The sequence below is a fragment of the Lutra lutra genome, chromosome 7 (genome assembly GCF_902655055.1).
Source record: "Lutra lutra chromosome 7, mLutLut1.2, whole genome shotgun sequence".
Lineage (NCBI taxonomy): Eukaryota > Metazoa > Chordata > Mammalia > Carnivora > Mustelidae > Lutra > Lutra lutra.
The window spans coordinates 52,081,560-52,098,470 of record NC_062284.1 but is presented as its reverse complement, the minus strand read 5'-3'; the positions used below and the strand labels follow the sequence as shown (position 1 = coordinate 52,098,470).

At 34.9% G+C, this 16,911-nt stretch overlaps 2 protein-coding genes across 2 annotated transcripts; both read right to left on the bottom strand.

The window, feature by feature from the left end:
* Positions 1-2,593: 2,593 nt before the first annotated feature.
* LOC125104883 (olfactory receptor 4K13-like) lies at positions 2,594-3,535 on the bottom strand. Its single transcript, XM_047737780.1, has one exon. It carries the CDS (start codon positions 3,533-3,535, stop codon positions 2,594-2,596), a length of 942 nt encoding a protein of 313 aa, XP_047593736.1.
* An 8,141-nt stretch (positions 3,536-11,676) lies between these two features.
* Positions 11,677-16,557, bottom strand: LOC125104413 (olfactory receptor 4K13-like). Its single transcript, XM_047737047.1, has 2 exons — positions 16,546-16,557; positions 11,677-12,603 (listed from the first exon to the last, which is right to left on the bottom strand). Exons 1-2 carry the CDS (start codon positions 16,555-16,557, stop codon positions 11,677-11,679), a joined length of 939 nt encoding a protein of 312 aa, XP_047593003.1.
* Positions 16,558-16,911: the final 354 nt, after the last annotated feature.

The window sequence follows — 16,911 nt, the reverse complement described above, 5'->3', positions numbered from 1 at the left end:
GTCATTCAAAATAGAAGGAGAGCTAAAGATTTTCTAAGATAAGCAAAAACTAAAGGAGTTTGTGAACACTAAACCTTCAGGAAATATTAAAGGGGGCACTTAGAGTAGGAAAGAGAGATCAAACGTAACAGAGACTAGAAAGGAACAAAGACAGTCTTCAAGGAGAGCTACTTTAGAGGTGATATAATGGCACAAAATTCATATCTTTCAGTAATTAACTCTGAATGTAAATGGACTAACTCTTCCAATCAGAAGCCATAGGGCATCAGAACAGATTTAGAAGCAAAACAAAACAAAAGGAAAACCAGACCCACCAATATGCTGCTTACAAGACTCATTTTAGACTCAAAGACTCCTCCAGATTGAAAGTAGAGAGACATTTATCATGCTAACGGACATCAAAAGAAAGCTGGAGTATCCATCCTTATATCAGACAAACTAGATTTTAAACCAAAGACTTTAATAAGAAATGAAGAAGGGTACTATATCATTATAAAGGGGTTTTCCAACAAGAAGATCGAGCAATTGTAAAACTTATGCCCCTAACCTGGGAGAAGCTAAATATATAAATCAGTTAATAACAAACTTAAACTCATTGGTAATAATACAATAATAGGGAACTTTAACACCCCACTCATAGCAATGGACAGATGATCTAAGCAGACAATCAAAGAGGAAACAGGGCTTTGAATGACACAGTGGACTATTCTAACAGATACATACAGAGCATTTCATCCTAAAGCAGCCGAATATACATTCTTTTTGAGTGCACATGGAACATTCTCCAGAATAGATCACATTTTAAAGGGTCACAAATCAGTCCTCAACCCCTACAAAAAGACTGAGATGTTCTCTTGCATATTTTCAGATCACAGTGCTATGAAACTTGAAGTCAACTTCAAGAAAAAATTCAAAGGGTCACAAATACATGGAGATTAAAGAACATCTTACTAAAGAATGAATGAGTTGGGTTGCCTACATGGCTCAGTCGGTTAAGTGTCTTGAGTCGATTTCAGCTCAGGTCATGATCTTGGGGTCATGAAATCCAGCCCCACACTGGGCTGTGCATTAAGTGCAGAATCTGTGAGAAAATTTCTCTCACCCTCTCCCTCTGTCCACTTATATGCTCTCTAAAAATAAAAAATTTTTGCAAACAGAACTAAAGAGGGCATGTGATATGATGAGCATTGGGTGTTATGTTCAACTAATAAATCATTTGAACATTATATCAAAAACTAATAATGTACTGTACCTTGGCTAATTCAATTTAAATAAAAAATAACATCAAACCTCTGGGAAAAAAATTACAAAGAATAAAACATTAAAAAATCTAAGTGGAAATAAAAAAAAGGTATGAATGGGTTAAGCAGGAAACTAAAGGAGAATTTAAAAAATAGATGGAGGCAAATGAAAATGAAAAGATGACAGTCAAATCCCTTTGGGATGCAGCAAAGGCATTCCTAAGAGGGAAGTATATAGCAATACAGGCCTTCTTCAAGAAGCAAAAAAGTCTCAAATATAAAACCTAACCTTATACCTAAAGGGGCTGGAAAAGAGAACAGCAAATATAGCTTAAATCCAGCAGAGAAGGGGTGCTGCCTGTGCTGGCCTTCTGGGAGAGAGACACATCACGCTGGCTTAGGGTCAGACCTGCCTTAGGATATATGCACTTGAGAGACACAGAGGCACAGGGTTTGGTATAAAGGGGTCCCACTTTCACTGAGGGCCACTCTGTTGCTCTCCGAAGTCCTGCAGTATTGGTGGTGAGGACAGAAATGGTGTCATCCCTCTTGTCCAAAGACAGGGGAATCTCACACCCCCTGCTGATAAGGAAGCCCTTAAAGAATAGCCAAGCCATCAATTCACTGAGCATTAAGAGCTCTCCTGGATTTTATCTTTGGCCGGAGGCTGGGATTCAAGACCAAATCTTAAGGGATCTGGTACAGTGCAGACCCATTTCTTTCCTCCAGAGAAAAGCCTGTCCATGCTGTGTCTGGTGTCCTTTGTCTTAGAAAAAATGGTCCAGTTTCTGTGCAGTGCACAGAATCTATGGTGTAGCACAGTGAAAAGCAGCAACCAGGTTATCCAAACACTGTGCATGCCCCTGCCAATTAAAGACTATTTGGGGGCACCTGCAAGGTCTTTTGTCCTTGAAGAGGCAATATACTTCCTTCCAAATGTACTCCTGGAAGGGAAACTTTCTCTCCCAGTTTGGCCCAGGAGATCCCTATAACACTTTGTGCACTCCCAGACTGCAATTTCTCTTTACTTAATGGAATTTAGTCTTTAACATTTCTTTTTCTTTTTTTTTTTTTTAATTTTCAGCATAACAGTATTCCTTGTTTTGGCACCACACCCAGTGCTCCATGCAATCCGTTGTTGGACTATAGTTAGTGGGTCAGGTTTTTTTTTTTTTTTTCTCTTTAACTCTTTATTACATTAAAAATATTATTAACTCCAACTGGATTAAATTTCAACTAAAATAAGTATAGTTGGGAAGAAACCAAACATGTCATATAAATGTAATGAAGTGAACATTTGATAAGTTCAGTATACATTATGAATATTTTTAAAAATCTACAAACAAAACAAATTAATACCAATTTATTCTGAGGATATGTTTGGTCCTCAGTCTACTAATGGCTGCTTTCATCTCCTGATTTCTCAGAGTATAAATGATGGGGTTCAGTAAAGGTGTAATAATTGAATAAAACACAGAAAGAAATTTATCCACTGAAAAGCCACTAGATGGCCAAGCATAAATGAAGATAATTGGCCCAAAAAACAGAGTGACCACAGTAATGTGAGCAGACAGTGTGGACAGAGCCTTGGAGAGTCCACCAGAGGATCGACGTCGGACAGTTACCAGAATGACAGTGTAGGAAATGAGCAGGAGTATGAAGCAGATGAAAGACAACAGTCCACTGTCCACAGTTACCAGCAACTCCAGAATGTAGGTCTCAGTGCAGGCAAGTTTTAGAACACGGGGAAGGTCACAAAAAATATCGTCCACTATGTTGGGGCCACAAAAAGGCAAGGTGATAGTAAAAACCATCTGGCTCATCGTATGCACAAAACCAACAGCCCATGAGAGCAGCACAGAGCCCACGAGGACCCGGCGATTCATGATGGATGTGTAGTGAAGAGGTCTGCATATTGCAATGTATCGATCAACAGCCATGACTATGAGAAGAGTCATCTCACTGCCGCCTAAAAAGTGGAGGAGGAACATCTGAGCCATACAGCCCCACAAAGAAATAGTTTTATACTCTCTGAGGAAATCTGTGACCATCTTAGGGGTTGTGATTGTGGAAATAGACATATCCAGGAAGGAGAGATTTCCAAGGAGGAAGTACATTGGTGTGGAGTACAGAAGTGAGTCAAAGGTTACAGTGACCACGATGAGAAGGTTTCCTGCCATAATTGCTACATAGGCCAACAAAAATATGAAAAAAAAGAAAATTTCAAGTTCCCACGTTTTGGTGAGTCCTAACAAAACAAACTCCGTTACCACTGAGCTATTCATCTTATTCATCTAGTCTATGAAGGGGTTTTCAGAAAGTCGTTAAAATGTAGAAAATCTGGAAAAAGTGACAGTTTAACCTGTGATAATTTTGAAGATATGGCCATATAGAAAGTAGTATTTGATTCATATACAAAGAGAGAAGATGGACATTTCTGAAAAATACATTTTAATTGATTAATTCATGCAACATTCACATTACTGCATTTTTTTTCAGTAAGAAAAGTCATAAAAGATGAGAAGTTTATCATAAAAATTTTAAACATAATTTGCAGGCACAGATTGTCTCCACATTGATTTGTTGTTTTTATCCTGAGTTTATGAGCAATGAGTTCAATGGGTCAAGCAGTCCAAGAGCCAAAAGGCCGTTAGTCAAATGAGTTAGTTCAAGTGTATAGAAACATAGTCATTAAACTGTGGTGCCTATTATTTTATCTTTTACCCCTTTCCCCTGCTGTAATTTGAAAGTCAGGTAAGTGCATGTGACTTGAATCCTACTCAGCAAATAACTTCAGGAATTTAGCAAATTCTTCCTGAAGCTTTAAACTGGCTATAGCCTGTGGTGTGTTCTTACCCTCCCCCACAAAAACCATAATAAAACAAACTTCCCAGTTTCTGCACAGGAACATAAATATTTCTCAGTGTACAGATTTCCGTTTTTCTTTTCTTTTCTTTACTCCTCCTCTCCTTTCCTCTCCTCTCCTCTCTCATTTCTCCTCTCACTTCCCTTACCCACCTCTCTCCTCCTTTCCCCTCCCCCCTCCTTTCACCTCTTCCCCCTTTTCCTACTCTTCCCCCTGTTTTCCCTCCTTATTTCTTTCCTCCTGTCTTCTTTTTTTTCCCTCTCCCTTTCTTCTCTTCTCCTCTCCTCTCCTTCCCCTCCTCCTCTTTCTCTACCTCTTCCACCCTCTCTTCCCCCTCCTCCTCCTCCTCAACTACCACCTCCTCTTTGTTCTTCTGTAGAGCTCTTTATCTTAAATACTTCGGTTTCTGGACAAAACTGCTGACCTTGGCTGTTTAGCCTTTTTGCCTATTTGCATCAGTCTCTTGTTGCTAGGTTCTTGGCTGAAGTTTGCTTTCTTGTCCCTTTGCAATCAGTTTATAGGTGGACTATGACCAACCAGCAGATTTTTTACAAGTAAATGTTTCCTTGGTTCCTACATGCTTATCTTCTTTTGTACCCAGTGCTTTCTTCTGATATTTCATACTTGTGTGCAGACTTTTTCTTGACTCTTACACTGGCTCATGTATCTTTGCCACTTGTACTTTGTGTGTATTCCCATATTGAGCTGACACTGATCGCTTTTAAATACTTTTTCATTTTGATTTAGATCTTTTGGTCCCAGATTTTTTTTCCTGTTTTCTTCTTTTTGAAAAACTATTAGTGATACACACCAAAGACACAGACATAGTTACAGAATCATACATACACACATAAACACAAATACATATACCATGTTCTAATTCTGGAGCCCCAGAACAGATTGTGGAAAATCTACTCTGAATATACATTTTTTGACTTAATAGTTCATAAAATACTCAGGTATTATTATTTAGCCCAACTATCAGAATAACAGAAAAACAAGAACAAAAAACCTTGAACCAAGAGTCAAGATTTACATTCTAGTCCTGGCCTCTACATTTACTAGGGAAATATGGTCTTAATTTTTTGAACATTGATTTATTTTTCTATATACATAAAGTAATACCTACTCTTCAACCTCACAGATTGTTATGAGACTACCAAGGATAACATATATGGACTATATTTGTGTATTTCATTGTATACCCATAGATACTATGTATGTGCATTCACAAAATTCTGTCTTTAGCATTATCTCATTTTTTGGTGACTATAAAGTTACCCAAACCAATAAGAACCACAGAAGAATTTTACTATGGAAGCTTGGTAAAAAAGACAGTCTAAATGAATGTTTTTCTCTATTAAATTTAATGATATAATTACCTATTTGTCTTCATTATAAAGATTTATTATCATCATTGGTATTCTATTTCATGTAGTAATTGAGTCACATAGTATTTATGTGTAGTTTCAAAACAATGCAGTCTTAAGACTCAAAATACTAAAGGAAAAAATCTTGAGAATTATAAAAGTAATTTTTATAGTTCAATAAGTAAAATTGGAAAAGTATAAGCAAAACCAATACTTATTAATTTAGGATTTTTTGGAATTTCATGAGCCTCTTTATAAAATATATACAGCTAAGTGTACATATAGATGGATTCAAATATGTTATTATAGATGAAATCATTCAATATGACAATTTGTACATATGATCAAAGATGAAGTATCTTTAAAATATATTTTTTCTACTTAGAGACAAGTAGAAATAAATTGGAGAATGAAAAGAAAATTCTTCCTAACTTAAGCCAATAAACCTCAAATGGAAAATTTAAACTTTTGAGGGTGTATATTATACAAATACAGTGAACTGAAGAGATAAAAAATAATTGAATAAATGTGAATCAAAAAAGCAAAGCCAACCACACTGAAAATTTTATTAAAAAATAAAAATGAATCAAGTGTGGTTTGGTTTCTCTCTAGCAGGAATTTTGTCTGAGAATGGATAACCTGTGATTGGAGAGCCTAGCTCTTTCTATGACATTTATGTGACTTAAGGATGAAAAATTAGTGCCCTTTTTTCAACTTTGGTGGCCTGCCTAGCGAAAAAAAATGCTATGAAATGTCCAATACTGAGTATCTATATTTAGTAATAATGTCTTTTCTATACATTTACACAAAAGGACTTAAACAGTGTATGTAGAAATATATACATAATTTTTAATAAAATAAGAGTTGTACAGTTTATATTGATCCTGAGGGGTTTTTTTTATGAGTCTTTTTTATGAGAGAGTTAAGTCATGTATAGATTAGATAACCCATGCCCAAGTAATATTCACTCACCACAAAAAATGTTTGGAATGGAAAAATCAGATTTGCTGTCAGAATAACCATTATAAATATTTTTTTAATTAAAAAGTTAACTTGTACATTTAAAAGAAAAAGGCTCAGCATTTAAGATGTACAAAGGGCTTTGTTCTGATATAATGATCAAATTTAAAATATTAAAATTAATTGCTTTAAATGTAGGTAGAAAAAAGGCCAGTGTGTTTAGAAGAATAGGAAATAGTCCTTGGGTTGTAAAATTACCAAAGAAATTTATTAGCAGTACAATTAGGTAATTATATTGAATGAAAGGTTAAATGACTTCAGTGAACAAAATAAGTATACTTGGGGGGGAAATTTTTTAAATTTATTTAAATTAATCATTTATCTTACTTAGTTCATGTGTTTTCTGTATTGAAATAAATACTCAGTAATGTTGATAAGTAATATGAAATCAATGTTTCTTATTTTCTTGATATGAGACTTTATTATTTTATGTTTCAGACTTATCACAGATGCTATACTTAGCCAAGGAGGAACCTAATTTTTCCATTCTTTTAATATTCTAAATCATTTTGTCTTTTTATCCCATAGTGATAACTAATTTGTTTATAATCCCAGAATACAAACTTGAACTATAAAACTGACCCCTCAAATCAGGAATGTGGCTCTTATTCTTAGTGAAAGTAGATACATTGTAAAATTGCTAGTTGACCAAAATTATCTTTTACTGTTGCCCTCATGATCAGAATAATATTGTTTCATTCAGTTTTAAGTTTCTTGTAAAACAACTCCTCCTTTATTAAAGTATACAATTGCAGTTTTTTGTTAGCACTGCCATTTAAACCTACCAGTTCTGAGGAGTGGCCTCTTCAAAGATGTGCAGAAACAGTTAGATCCTGAATATATATTGTTTATCATTTTTGCCTTCATGAATATACAGGACAATAGCAGGTACAAAAAAAAAAAAGAAAAGAAAAAAGGGCAAGGACAAGAAACATAAATAAAATGCAGGCTGGTGATCAATTCCCTAAAGGGAATTACTAAAATAAACATGGTGGTGTTCCCAAGAGTTCAGAACAAGGACTTCTCTCATTATTTAAGTGGATTGTAATTCTCCAAGTGTATCAGCTACGTGAAATTTCTCTAGTAAGTGCTTTCCAGAAAAACCACTAACTCAAGTGTTTTGATTGGGAAGGATGTGCACATTTATAGAAAATGATCTATCATAAATGATAGACTTGAGGAAATTATAATTCTATTAATTAGGTTTCATCAATCTGAATATTTATAATTAGTAACTGAATGCATTTATTCAAGTAAAATTAAAATAATCTACACTTTTCAAGGCAATAAGGAAATTTATATACTAGAGACCAGTTATGAGCAGGAAAAAAACATCATTTTACCATAGAAGGGGAGAGAACAGAGAGAGAGAGGAGAGAAAGAGAGCAAGTGAACCAGCACACACAAAGAATGAGCAAGAAGGAGAGGCTTTCATCATGGTAAGCAATAAACGAGTTAGTGGAGTTTAGCATTCAACGACCATTCTAAACATTTAGAATTCTTTAGTCCTTTACAATTATGTAGAACTTGATGATGACTCAAGACTATGAAACGAAGATCATGGAGGCAATTATAGTAAAACTTTTATAGTAAAACAATATAGATAAAATAAAGGCTAACAGTGTGACAATGTATGATTGCTCATGAGTTCATTTGCCACAGAAATTTTTCTGTGTCCCTTGTACTATAGCTCTTCCATGTTTGTCTAATTGGAATACTCTTGAAAAGATTACAAGAAAGTAAGGGGAGTAAATGTATGATAACTGTGGTGCCACATTCATTTCCAAAGTCCATAGAAGACATTCCTAATAGGTTTCTCATTCTTTCTGACTGAGCCTAGGAATTTTTTAAATTTAAATTCAATTTAGTTAACAGTTTTTAAAATTTATTTTACCCATGCAGCCATTAGCAATTAGAATTGCCATGAAAAATAAGTCTTTAAAACATATTTTGCTGGGGCGCCTGGGTGGCTCAGTGGGTTAAAGCCTCTGCCTTCGGCTCAGGTCATGATCCCAGAGTCCTGGGATTGAGTCCTAGGATTGAGCCCCACATCGGGCTCTCTGCTCAGCAGGGAGCCTGCTTCCTTCTCTCTCTCTGCCTGCTTCTCTGCCTACTTGTGATCTCATCTGTCAAATAAATAAATAAAATCTTTAAAAAAATATTTTGCTAAGGAGATATATGCCACAGTGTAGTGTGGCATTTGAGATGTTTGCAAGAAAGAAAAGGAGACTTTAATATGGAAATTAGGAAGATAATACTAGACCAATATTGGATGTCCTGACTTGATTACCCAAATCAGTTGATAAGTGTGGTATGCATCGAATTTTTCAAAATAAAGTTGAACTGTTAGGAGTACATGGCCTAGTGCCAAACTCAAATAGGACAGATATACTTAAAAAGGAAGAAAAAGGGATAAGGAGGGAAAATATGTAAGTTCGATATTCAAGGTATATTTTAAAACTTTTGCACAGCAAAGGAAACCATCGGCAATACAAAAAAGTAACCTACTGACTGGGGAAAGATATTTGGGAGTGATATATCTAATAATGGCTTAATATATAAAATATATAAAGAATGTATATAAGTCAACACCAAAAAAAAAAAAAAAAAAACAAACAATCTGAATAAAAATGGGCAAAGGTCCTGCATTGATATATTTTCCAAAGGAAGCCATACATATGGTCAACAGACTCATGCAAAGATGCCCAATATGATAATCATTAGGGAAGTGCAAATCAAAACCACAATGACATATCATCCACCTTACATTTGTCAGAATGTCTAGAATCACAAGACAAAACATATTGTTGGTGAGGGTGTGGAAAATAAGGAACTCTTAAGTTCTGTTGGTGGGAATGTAATTGGTAGCCACAAAGAGAAACAGTATGGAGATTCCTCAAAAAAATTAAAATAGAATTACAGTATGATCCAGTAATTCCACTGCTGGGTATTTAACCAAAGAAAATGAAAATGCTAATTTGAAAAGATATATGCACCCTTACATTTATTGAAGCATTGTTCACAATAGCCAAGATATGGAAGCAACCAGTGTTCATCACTAGATGAATGAGTAAGGAAGATATAGTATATATACACAATGGTTTATTACTCAGCCATAAAAAGAATGAAATACTGCATTTGCAACAACATGGATGAACCTAGAGGGTGTTATGTTAGGTGAAATGAGTCAGAGAAAAACAAATACCATATGGCATCATGCATGTGTGGAATCCAAAAAATGATACAAATGAACAAAAAAAACAAAAAGCAGAATTAGATATATAAATACAGAGAACAAACTGATGGTTGCCAGAAGTGAGGCAGTTGTGGGGACAGGAAGGTGAAGGTGAGTGGGAGATACAGGCTTTCAGTTATGGAAAGAAGAAGTCACAGGAATAAAAGTCACAACATAAAGAATATAGTCAATGATATTGTAATGGTGTTGTGTGGTGACAGATGGAGTTATACTTCTGGTAAGCATAGTAGCATAATACATAAAATTTCTCAAATCACTATGCTGTCCACCTGAAACTAATGTAATGTGTGTGTGAACTATACTCAAAAGTTTTCATAATAAAACAAAATATTAAAATATTTTTAAAACTGAGACATTTAAAAATGTATTAAAAAGACATCAAAAAAGCCATCTCAGTCCCCAAGATGTTAAAATAGCTTTTGGTTTTCTAATTGTCTTTGGAAGTCTTTATAGATTCCACAAACTCAATATTTGTATTATTAATAAATTCAGGCTTCCTACCTTAAACAGTCCATTAACTATTCCCTCTGCTTTCACTTTAGCTACATTATATTCTCTACTTAAGAGGACAGAGGTATACCGTAATGTAATGTATGTTGGATCCCATCCTCCTTATTCTCAAAACACATTAGCAGCTTTACGTTGACAATAAAGAGGAATCTACTAGGCCTGAAAATTCTGGTTTTCCTTTCTATAAAATCTCAGCATAGATCTTCTCCCTTTTATTCATCAATCTCCTTCACCAAAGTCTACCTTTAATACTTAACAAACTCTCACTTTACAGTGTGTTTACACTGGCCCTTTTGTCTGGAAGGCTCTTTTCTTTGCTCAAATCTCTAATTCTGAAGTTTTTTTTAACTGGTTTGTATGAATGTCTCCCTTTAAAGTGGTCTTCTGAGACCACCGCCCCTAACATAGATCCTTCCCCTTGGTTACTTTCTCCAGAACAGGAACCAGGTCTGTATCTATAACCATGTATCTATATTGCTTTGGAAAATGATTGGTACCTAGTAAATATTTTTTTAATGTTTCATGAATGATGAAATTCAGTTGAAAAAGCATTGAGTGAGGGGCACCTGGGTGGCTCAGTCCTTAAGCCTCTGTCTTCAGCTCAGGTCATGATCCCAGGCTTCTGGGATTAAGCCCCGCATCAGGCTCTCTGCACAGAGGCTTGTATTCCCTTTCTTGCTGTCTCTCTCTCTCTCTCTCTCTTTTTCTCTGTTCAATAAATAAATAAATAAATAAATATATTTTAAGAAATTAAGTGTCCATGTGATCTGGTAGAGCAAGCTACACTAAACAGTTCATGGTTTTAATTTTTAATATTTCAGTTGATATTGATTCTTTGAAAACTATTCAAGTACTCAGAGATATGTTGAAAATATTTATTTTTAGGCATATTTTTATCTTCTACTAAATATGTAGTATACTGAGGCTATATAGTGAGAAAGTTACCCTCATTCAAATCACAATTCCTCTGTGAAGACCTCATATAAGTTTGACAAATATTGACAGATATTTTAACACCTATTATGATACTAAATACAGTTTTAGGGAAAAATTGATGTTAAACACCATATAATATATTGTCATACTAAATTTACCTATTTTTACATACTGAGCCATTAAAACTATATGAAATTTTTGTAAGAATATTTATAATTAGGTGTTTTAAACATTCAACAGGGTTGCTTCCTTAAATCTTGACAAGGAATTAATGAATGCACGTTTATTTATATATTGAATCTGTGTTAATGAATATTTTCCATTAAATTTTTAATAAAAGTGACATTAATGGTTCTATGAATTTTGAGGGAAATAAATAGTATTTAACATTTTCATTATAATTATTCCAATAAATATGTAAGACTCAAAACCCCCAAATAGCAGAGACCACAAATAATCAGTTGTTATAGACATTACTTAGGAAGTGAACCAGGAACCAAGATGCTGGCTGCTGAGTCTCGTAATGGCTGCTTTCATTTCCTGATTCCTCAGAGTATAAATAATTGGGTTAAGGAGGGGGGTGATTATAGAGTAAAACACAGAAAGAAACTTATCTACAGAGTAACTACTGAATGGGAAAGCATAGATGAAGATAGTGGGACCAAAGAAGAGAGTGACCACAGTGATGTGAGCAGATAGTGTGGACACTGCCTTGGAGGATGCCCCGGAGGAGTGCTGCCAGATGGTGACCAGCATGACAATATAGGATATGAGCAAGAAAATGAAGCAGACCAGGGAGAGGAGTCCACTGTTTGCAATCACCAAGAGCTCTAGGATATAGGTGTCAGTGCAGGCAAGCTTGATGACCAGGGGAAGGTCACAGAAAATGCTGTCCACAACGTTGGGACCACAGAAAGGTAAACCTGCAGTAAAAACCATCTGGCTTGTGGTATGTACGAACCCAATTGCCCACGAGAGCAATAGAAGTACAATGAGAGCCCTGCGATTCATGATGGTCTTATAGTGCAAGGGTTTACATATGGCAACATACCTATCCATGGCCATAGCTATCAGAAGAGACATCTCTCCACCCCCAAAGAAATGTACCAAAAACATCTGGGCCATGCAGCCCCATAAGGAGATGGTCTTGCGTTTTCTAAGGAAGTCTGCAATCACTTTGGGAGTTGTAGCAGAAGAAAGACACAAGTCAAAAAATGATAAATTTGCCAGAAAGAAATACATGGGGGAATGAAGATGGTTGTCAACTATTGCAGAGATCACAATGAGGAGGTTTCCTACTATGATGGCTACATAGACAAGAAAGAAGATTGCAAAAAAGAATATTTGAATTTCTTGAGAAATGGAAAGTCCGAGCAAGATGAACTCAGAAACACTTGATCTGTTCTTTAGGAGATCCATTCATCCTTTTGTATGAGTTTGTCAGAGGTTGCCTAGAAGAAGAAAAAAACAGGGTGTCATAGGGACTGAGAAGTCAGTAAACCGGATCTTTACTTACATGCTGTCTCATATGTAGGCAAACAACCATTTTGGTAACATGACTACTTTGCAGGTATTTTGCAGGAGATATTTCATAGGACCACATGACAGTAGAAAGTGTGGAGGGCATGGAGTCAAATAAGTGAAATGTGTGTGTTGGTTATAGGGGTAAGGTCACTTAGACATTTGAGAAAACCTCTCCCTTCTTGTTCAGCTACAGATCAAACTGTATGTGAACATTTAACTTATTAGAATGATAGAAAAAAGTTCTGGAAGGCATCAGCAAAACAGATTTTTATCTTTCAGGAAGTCATTTACTAACACTTTTTTTGTGACAGTCTCACTATGCAGTAAAAAGTTTGCCATATTAGGGGCACCTGGGTAGCTCAATCACTTAAGCATCCAACTCTTGGTTTCAGCTCAGGTCATGATATCATGAATAGATGAGCCCCTTGGAGGCTTGAGATGAATCCATGGAGATATCTTCAGATTCCTTCTCCCTCTCCCTCTGCTCATCCTCTCTCAAATAAAATCTTAAAAAAAAAAAAAAAGGTTTGCCATATTAAATATTGCTGAAGTCACATAATCTGCATTATGCTTCCTGAACTGATTATAGTCCATGAACATGCTGTGGATAGAAGGTTGCATGTAGAAACACTTATAGCTGAGATTAAAGGCAATTACTGAGAAAGATTAAACTTTTTAGACTTGAATGACCAGATTGACTCTCAGAACTACAGGTGCTCCTTTACATATTGCTTAACTCTTCATGTGATTAGACATAAAGTGTATCCTATCTGTGAATGCTTATCCAGTTGTTGCAAAATTGAATTAAATATCTATTTTTATCTGGTATCTGTTTTTAAGTCATATGTTTTCACATATGTAAGTGTATAGAAACATCTAAATCACTTTTATTAAGACTAGTGAAGTTTACCATTGTAGTCTTATTCCACTTAACTCCATTAGTGAGGGGTAAAGATGATAAGGTGATAAGGTGAATCATTGACATTTGTAAACATGGCTTTAAAAAATTTAAAATATGGGGGCCCCTGGGTGGCTCAGTCATTAAGCATCTGCCTTCGGCTCAGGTCATGATCTCAAGGTCCTGGGATTGAGCTCCACATCAGGCTCCCTACTCAGCGGGAAGCCTGCTTCTCCCTCTCTCACTCCCCTTGCTTGTGTTCCCTCTCCCACTGTATCTCTTGCTGTCTATTAAATAGATAAAAACATCTCTTAAAAAATAAAATATAATGGATTGTTTGAATAGAGTGCCATCTTGGGTTACTTAGCTTCCTTGGACCTATCCTTTCTCACAGTTAATTTCCTTTAAGTTCTTTTAACCTTTAACTTTGATGAGATGGAAAAAGTCATAGGTATTATGTTACTGACTGAAGTGGATTCATCTAAGCTAAATGAACTTTTAAAAAATACACACATATCAAGGGAATATGTCAGTGCTTGATGTATACAAATTCACTTTTTAAAAACCTTCCTGTTTGCCTGATTGTAGCTCTTTCAAGTCTTATTCCAGGCTTGCTGTTCATCTCCAGTCCTTCCCTTGCTTTTATGAAAGACTAGACCCAGGACTAATGCAGATTTTCAGAAAAGAAAATAGAATATACATGGTTTTGGGGTACATTTTAACTTTTGAGTTACACAGTTCAAATTTTTAAAAATATAGTCTATCTAGATAACCATAATAACATTTAATCATATTTTCCTTTCTATGTATAGTTACTATCACTAAGACGCACAGTTATCATAAATGGCTCATAATCTTCCATTATGTTTGACACCATCATCAAGAGTACATAAAAAACTTCCTTCTTTCACAAGGTAATAGAACTGAAAATAAAAATGTTTGTTAGTTCTCATTCACAGATGTGAATATGTACTTCTTCTTTGTGCTTCATACCCTGGCTATAAGACAGCAATCTTACTTACCTAAGCTATAGCCCCTGGACCTTCTTTATTTGTCTGAAGTATGCAGTAAGTACATTTACAGGTGCACATGGGTCTGGCAGAGATAGGGTCCTAGACAAGATGCTATCTCTAATTTTTTTTTTTAATGAGCATTTAACTACTTAGTCATTTTCAGAATGTTGCCATAGGAAAGTTGAATTTTCTCACATGTTTTTCTAATAATTCCTAAGAAGTTAATGATAGCATCAATATTTTATGAGTGGTGACATTCTGTGATTTTCAAAGCCATAAATCAGGCACTTTATCCTTGCATTTCTATTATTTATTTCTTTTAAAATAATTTCTAAAAACAACAAAGGAATGTTCTCTATATTTCTGCTATAATTCAAAGAATGAGATCATACAACCTGATAAGGATAGTCAAACAATTTGAACATTAAACAAGAAATACTTAGATTTCTTTTCTTTAAGAATAATTTACTTAGTCTGGATTGCTGAATTATCTTAATTTCCAGCAATCATTGGTATGGTGTTTCTGATTTTTGTAATTTTTTTTTCCAGTTGTAACAAATCAGGTATGTTCGAGGTTAATTTTTCTCTTTCAGCTCTTCCTTTATCATTTTGGCATTTGTAATTATCACTTACAGACACATTTAAGGTTATTAATGAAAATAATGAGATAGATGTGGTATGAAAGGTAAAGTAACAGATCAGGATTATGTATGTGTAACCTACCGGTTTGCACTTGGACTTCAGAAGTAACATCAGTATGAAATAGAGGCTTAATCATCCAGTGATTTTATTTTCTGCTCTGAAATTCAAAATACAATAGTATATCAATGTATCCCTTGGTAGAAGGCACAGAGGAGAAAACTCATTTGATTGTTTTAAATTCCTCAGAGACTGGTAGTAAATAAGTAATTGGGATTGTTAAATGCAGTTTTGACATGACAGAAATGAGACACCATTTTCCATCTATAGAATTGATAATACTTTAAAGACAATATTCAGTATTCAGGTAGGCAGTGGAAAGATAGGACTAGAGTTGAATTATGAGAATTTTGTATGATGTTCATTCTTTTGTTGTAGTTTGTTTTCTACATTAAGCATTGATTAATGTGATATTTAGGAAAAATAAAAATATTCTGGATTATTTTAATTCTAAATTTTATTAAGACTGAAATTTTCACACTTAAACTCTGGCTGGAATTTATTGATAAATCATGTGAGATAAGGGTGCCTGGGTGGCTCAGTGGGTTAAAGCCTCTGCCTTCAGCTCAGGTCATGATCCAAGGGTCCTGGGATGGAGCCCCACATCAGGCTCTCTGCTCAGCAGGGAGCCTGCTTCCTTCTCTCTCTGCCTGCCTCTCTGCCTACTTGTGATATCTGTCTGTCAAATAAATAAATAAATAAATAAATATCTTAACAAAATATGAGATCATTTTTCATCTTTGCAATTAAATAACAATTCATTCGACTAAGAATTTGTTTTGCTTTCTTTATAACCTTTTGAGTTTATTATGCTATTTTTTAAAGATTTTTATTATTTATTTGACACAGAGAGAGAGATCACAAGTAGGCAGGGAGGTAGGCAGAGAGAGAGGGGGAAGCAGGCTCCCCACCAAGCAGAGAGCCCGATGCAGGGCTTGGTCCCAGGACCCTGAGATCATGACCTGAGCCGAAAGCAGAGGCTTTAACCCACTGAGCCACCCAGGCGCCCCTTATTATGCTTTCTTTATAGCCTTTTGAATTTGTTATGCTTTCTTCATAAGCTTTTAAATTTGCCAAGAGATCAGGTTCTTCTTCAGGTATGCTCATTTACTGTTTTATTTTCCCTGATAATTTTTGAGGAGGTACTATGTATTTTACTACTCATTATGTTAACAGCATATTTAACGTATGGAAGGGCAAGTCTGCTCTCACTGCTTTATTCATTCACAGTTTTCTTGGCTAGCTTCATATCTTTTAATTCTAAATTAAATAAACTTATTTTCTAAAGTTAAAACAAGTTCCAATAATATTTTGATATCACAGTATTAAACTTTTAAGAAAGATAGAAAAAATGAACAGAATTACAAGATTGAGTCTTTCCTCAAGAAAGATTTTAAGTCTGCCCCTTTTATGACACAATAAAATTTTTTCATCTTCATTATCAACAATTTTTTGTTAAATTTAATTTTGCATATTTCCTACTTTGATGCTGTATGATCTTTTCTATAACATAATTGATTTTAATTGCTATTGGTTCCTTTTTTATTTTATTTTATTTTATTTTAAAGATTTTATTTG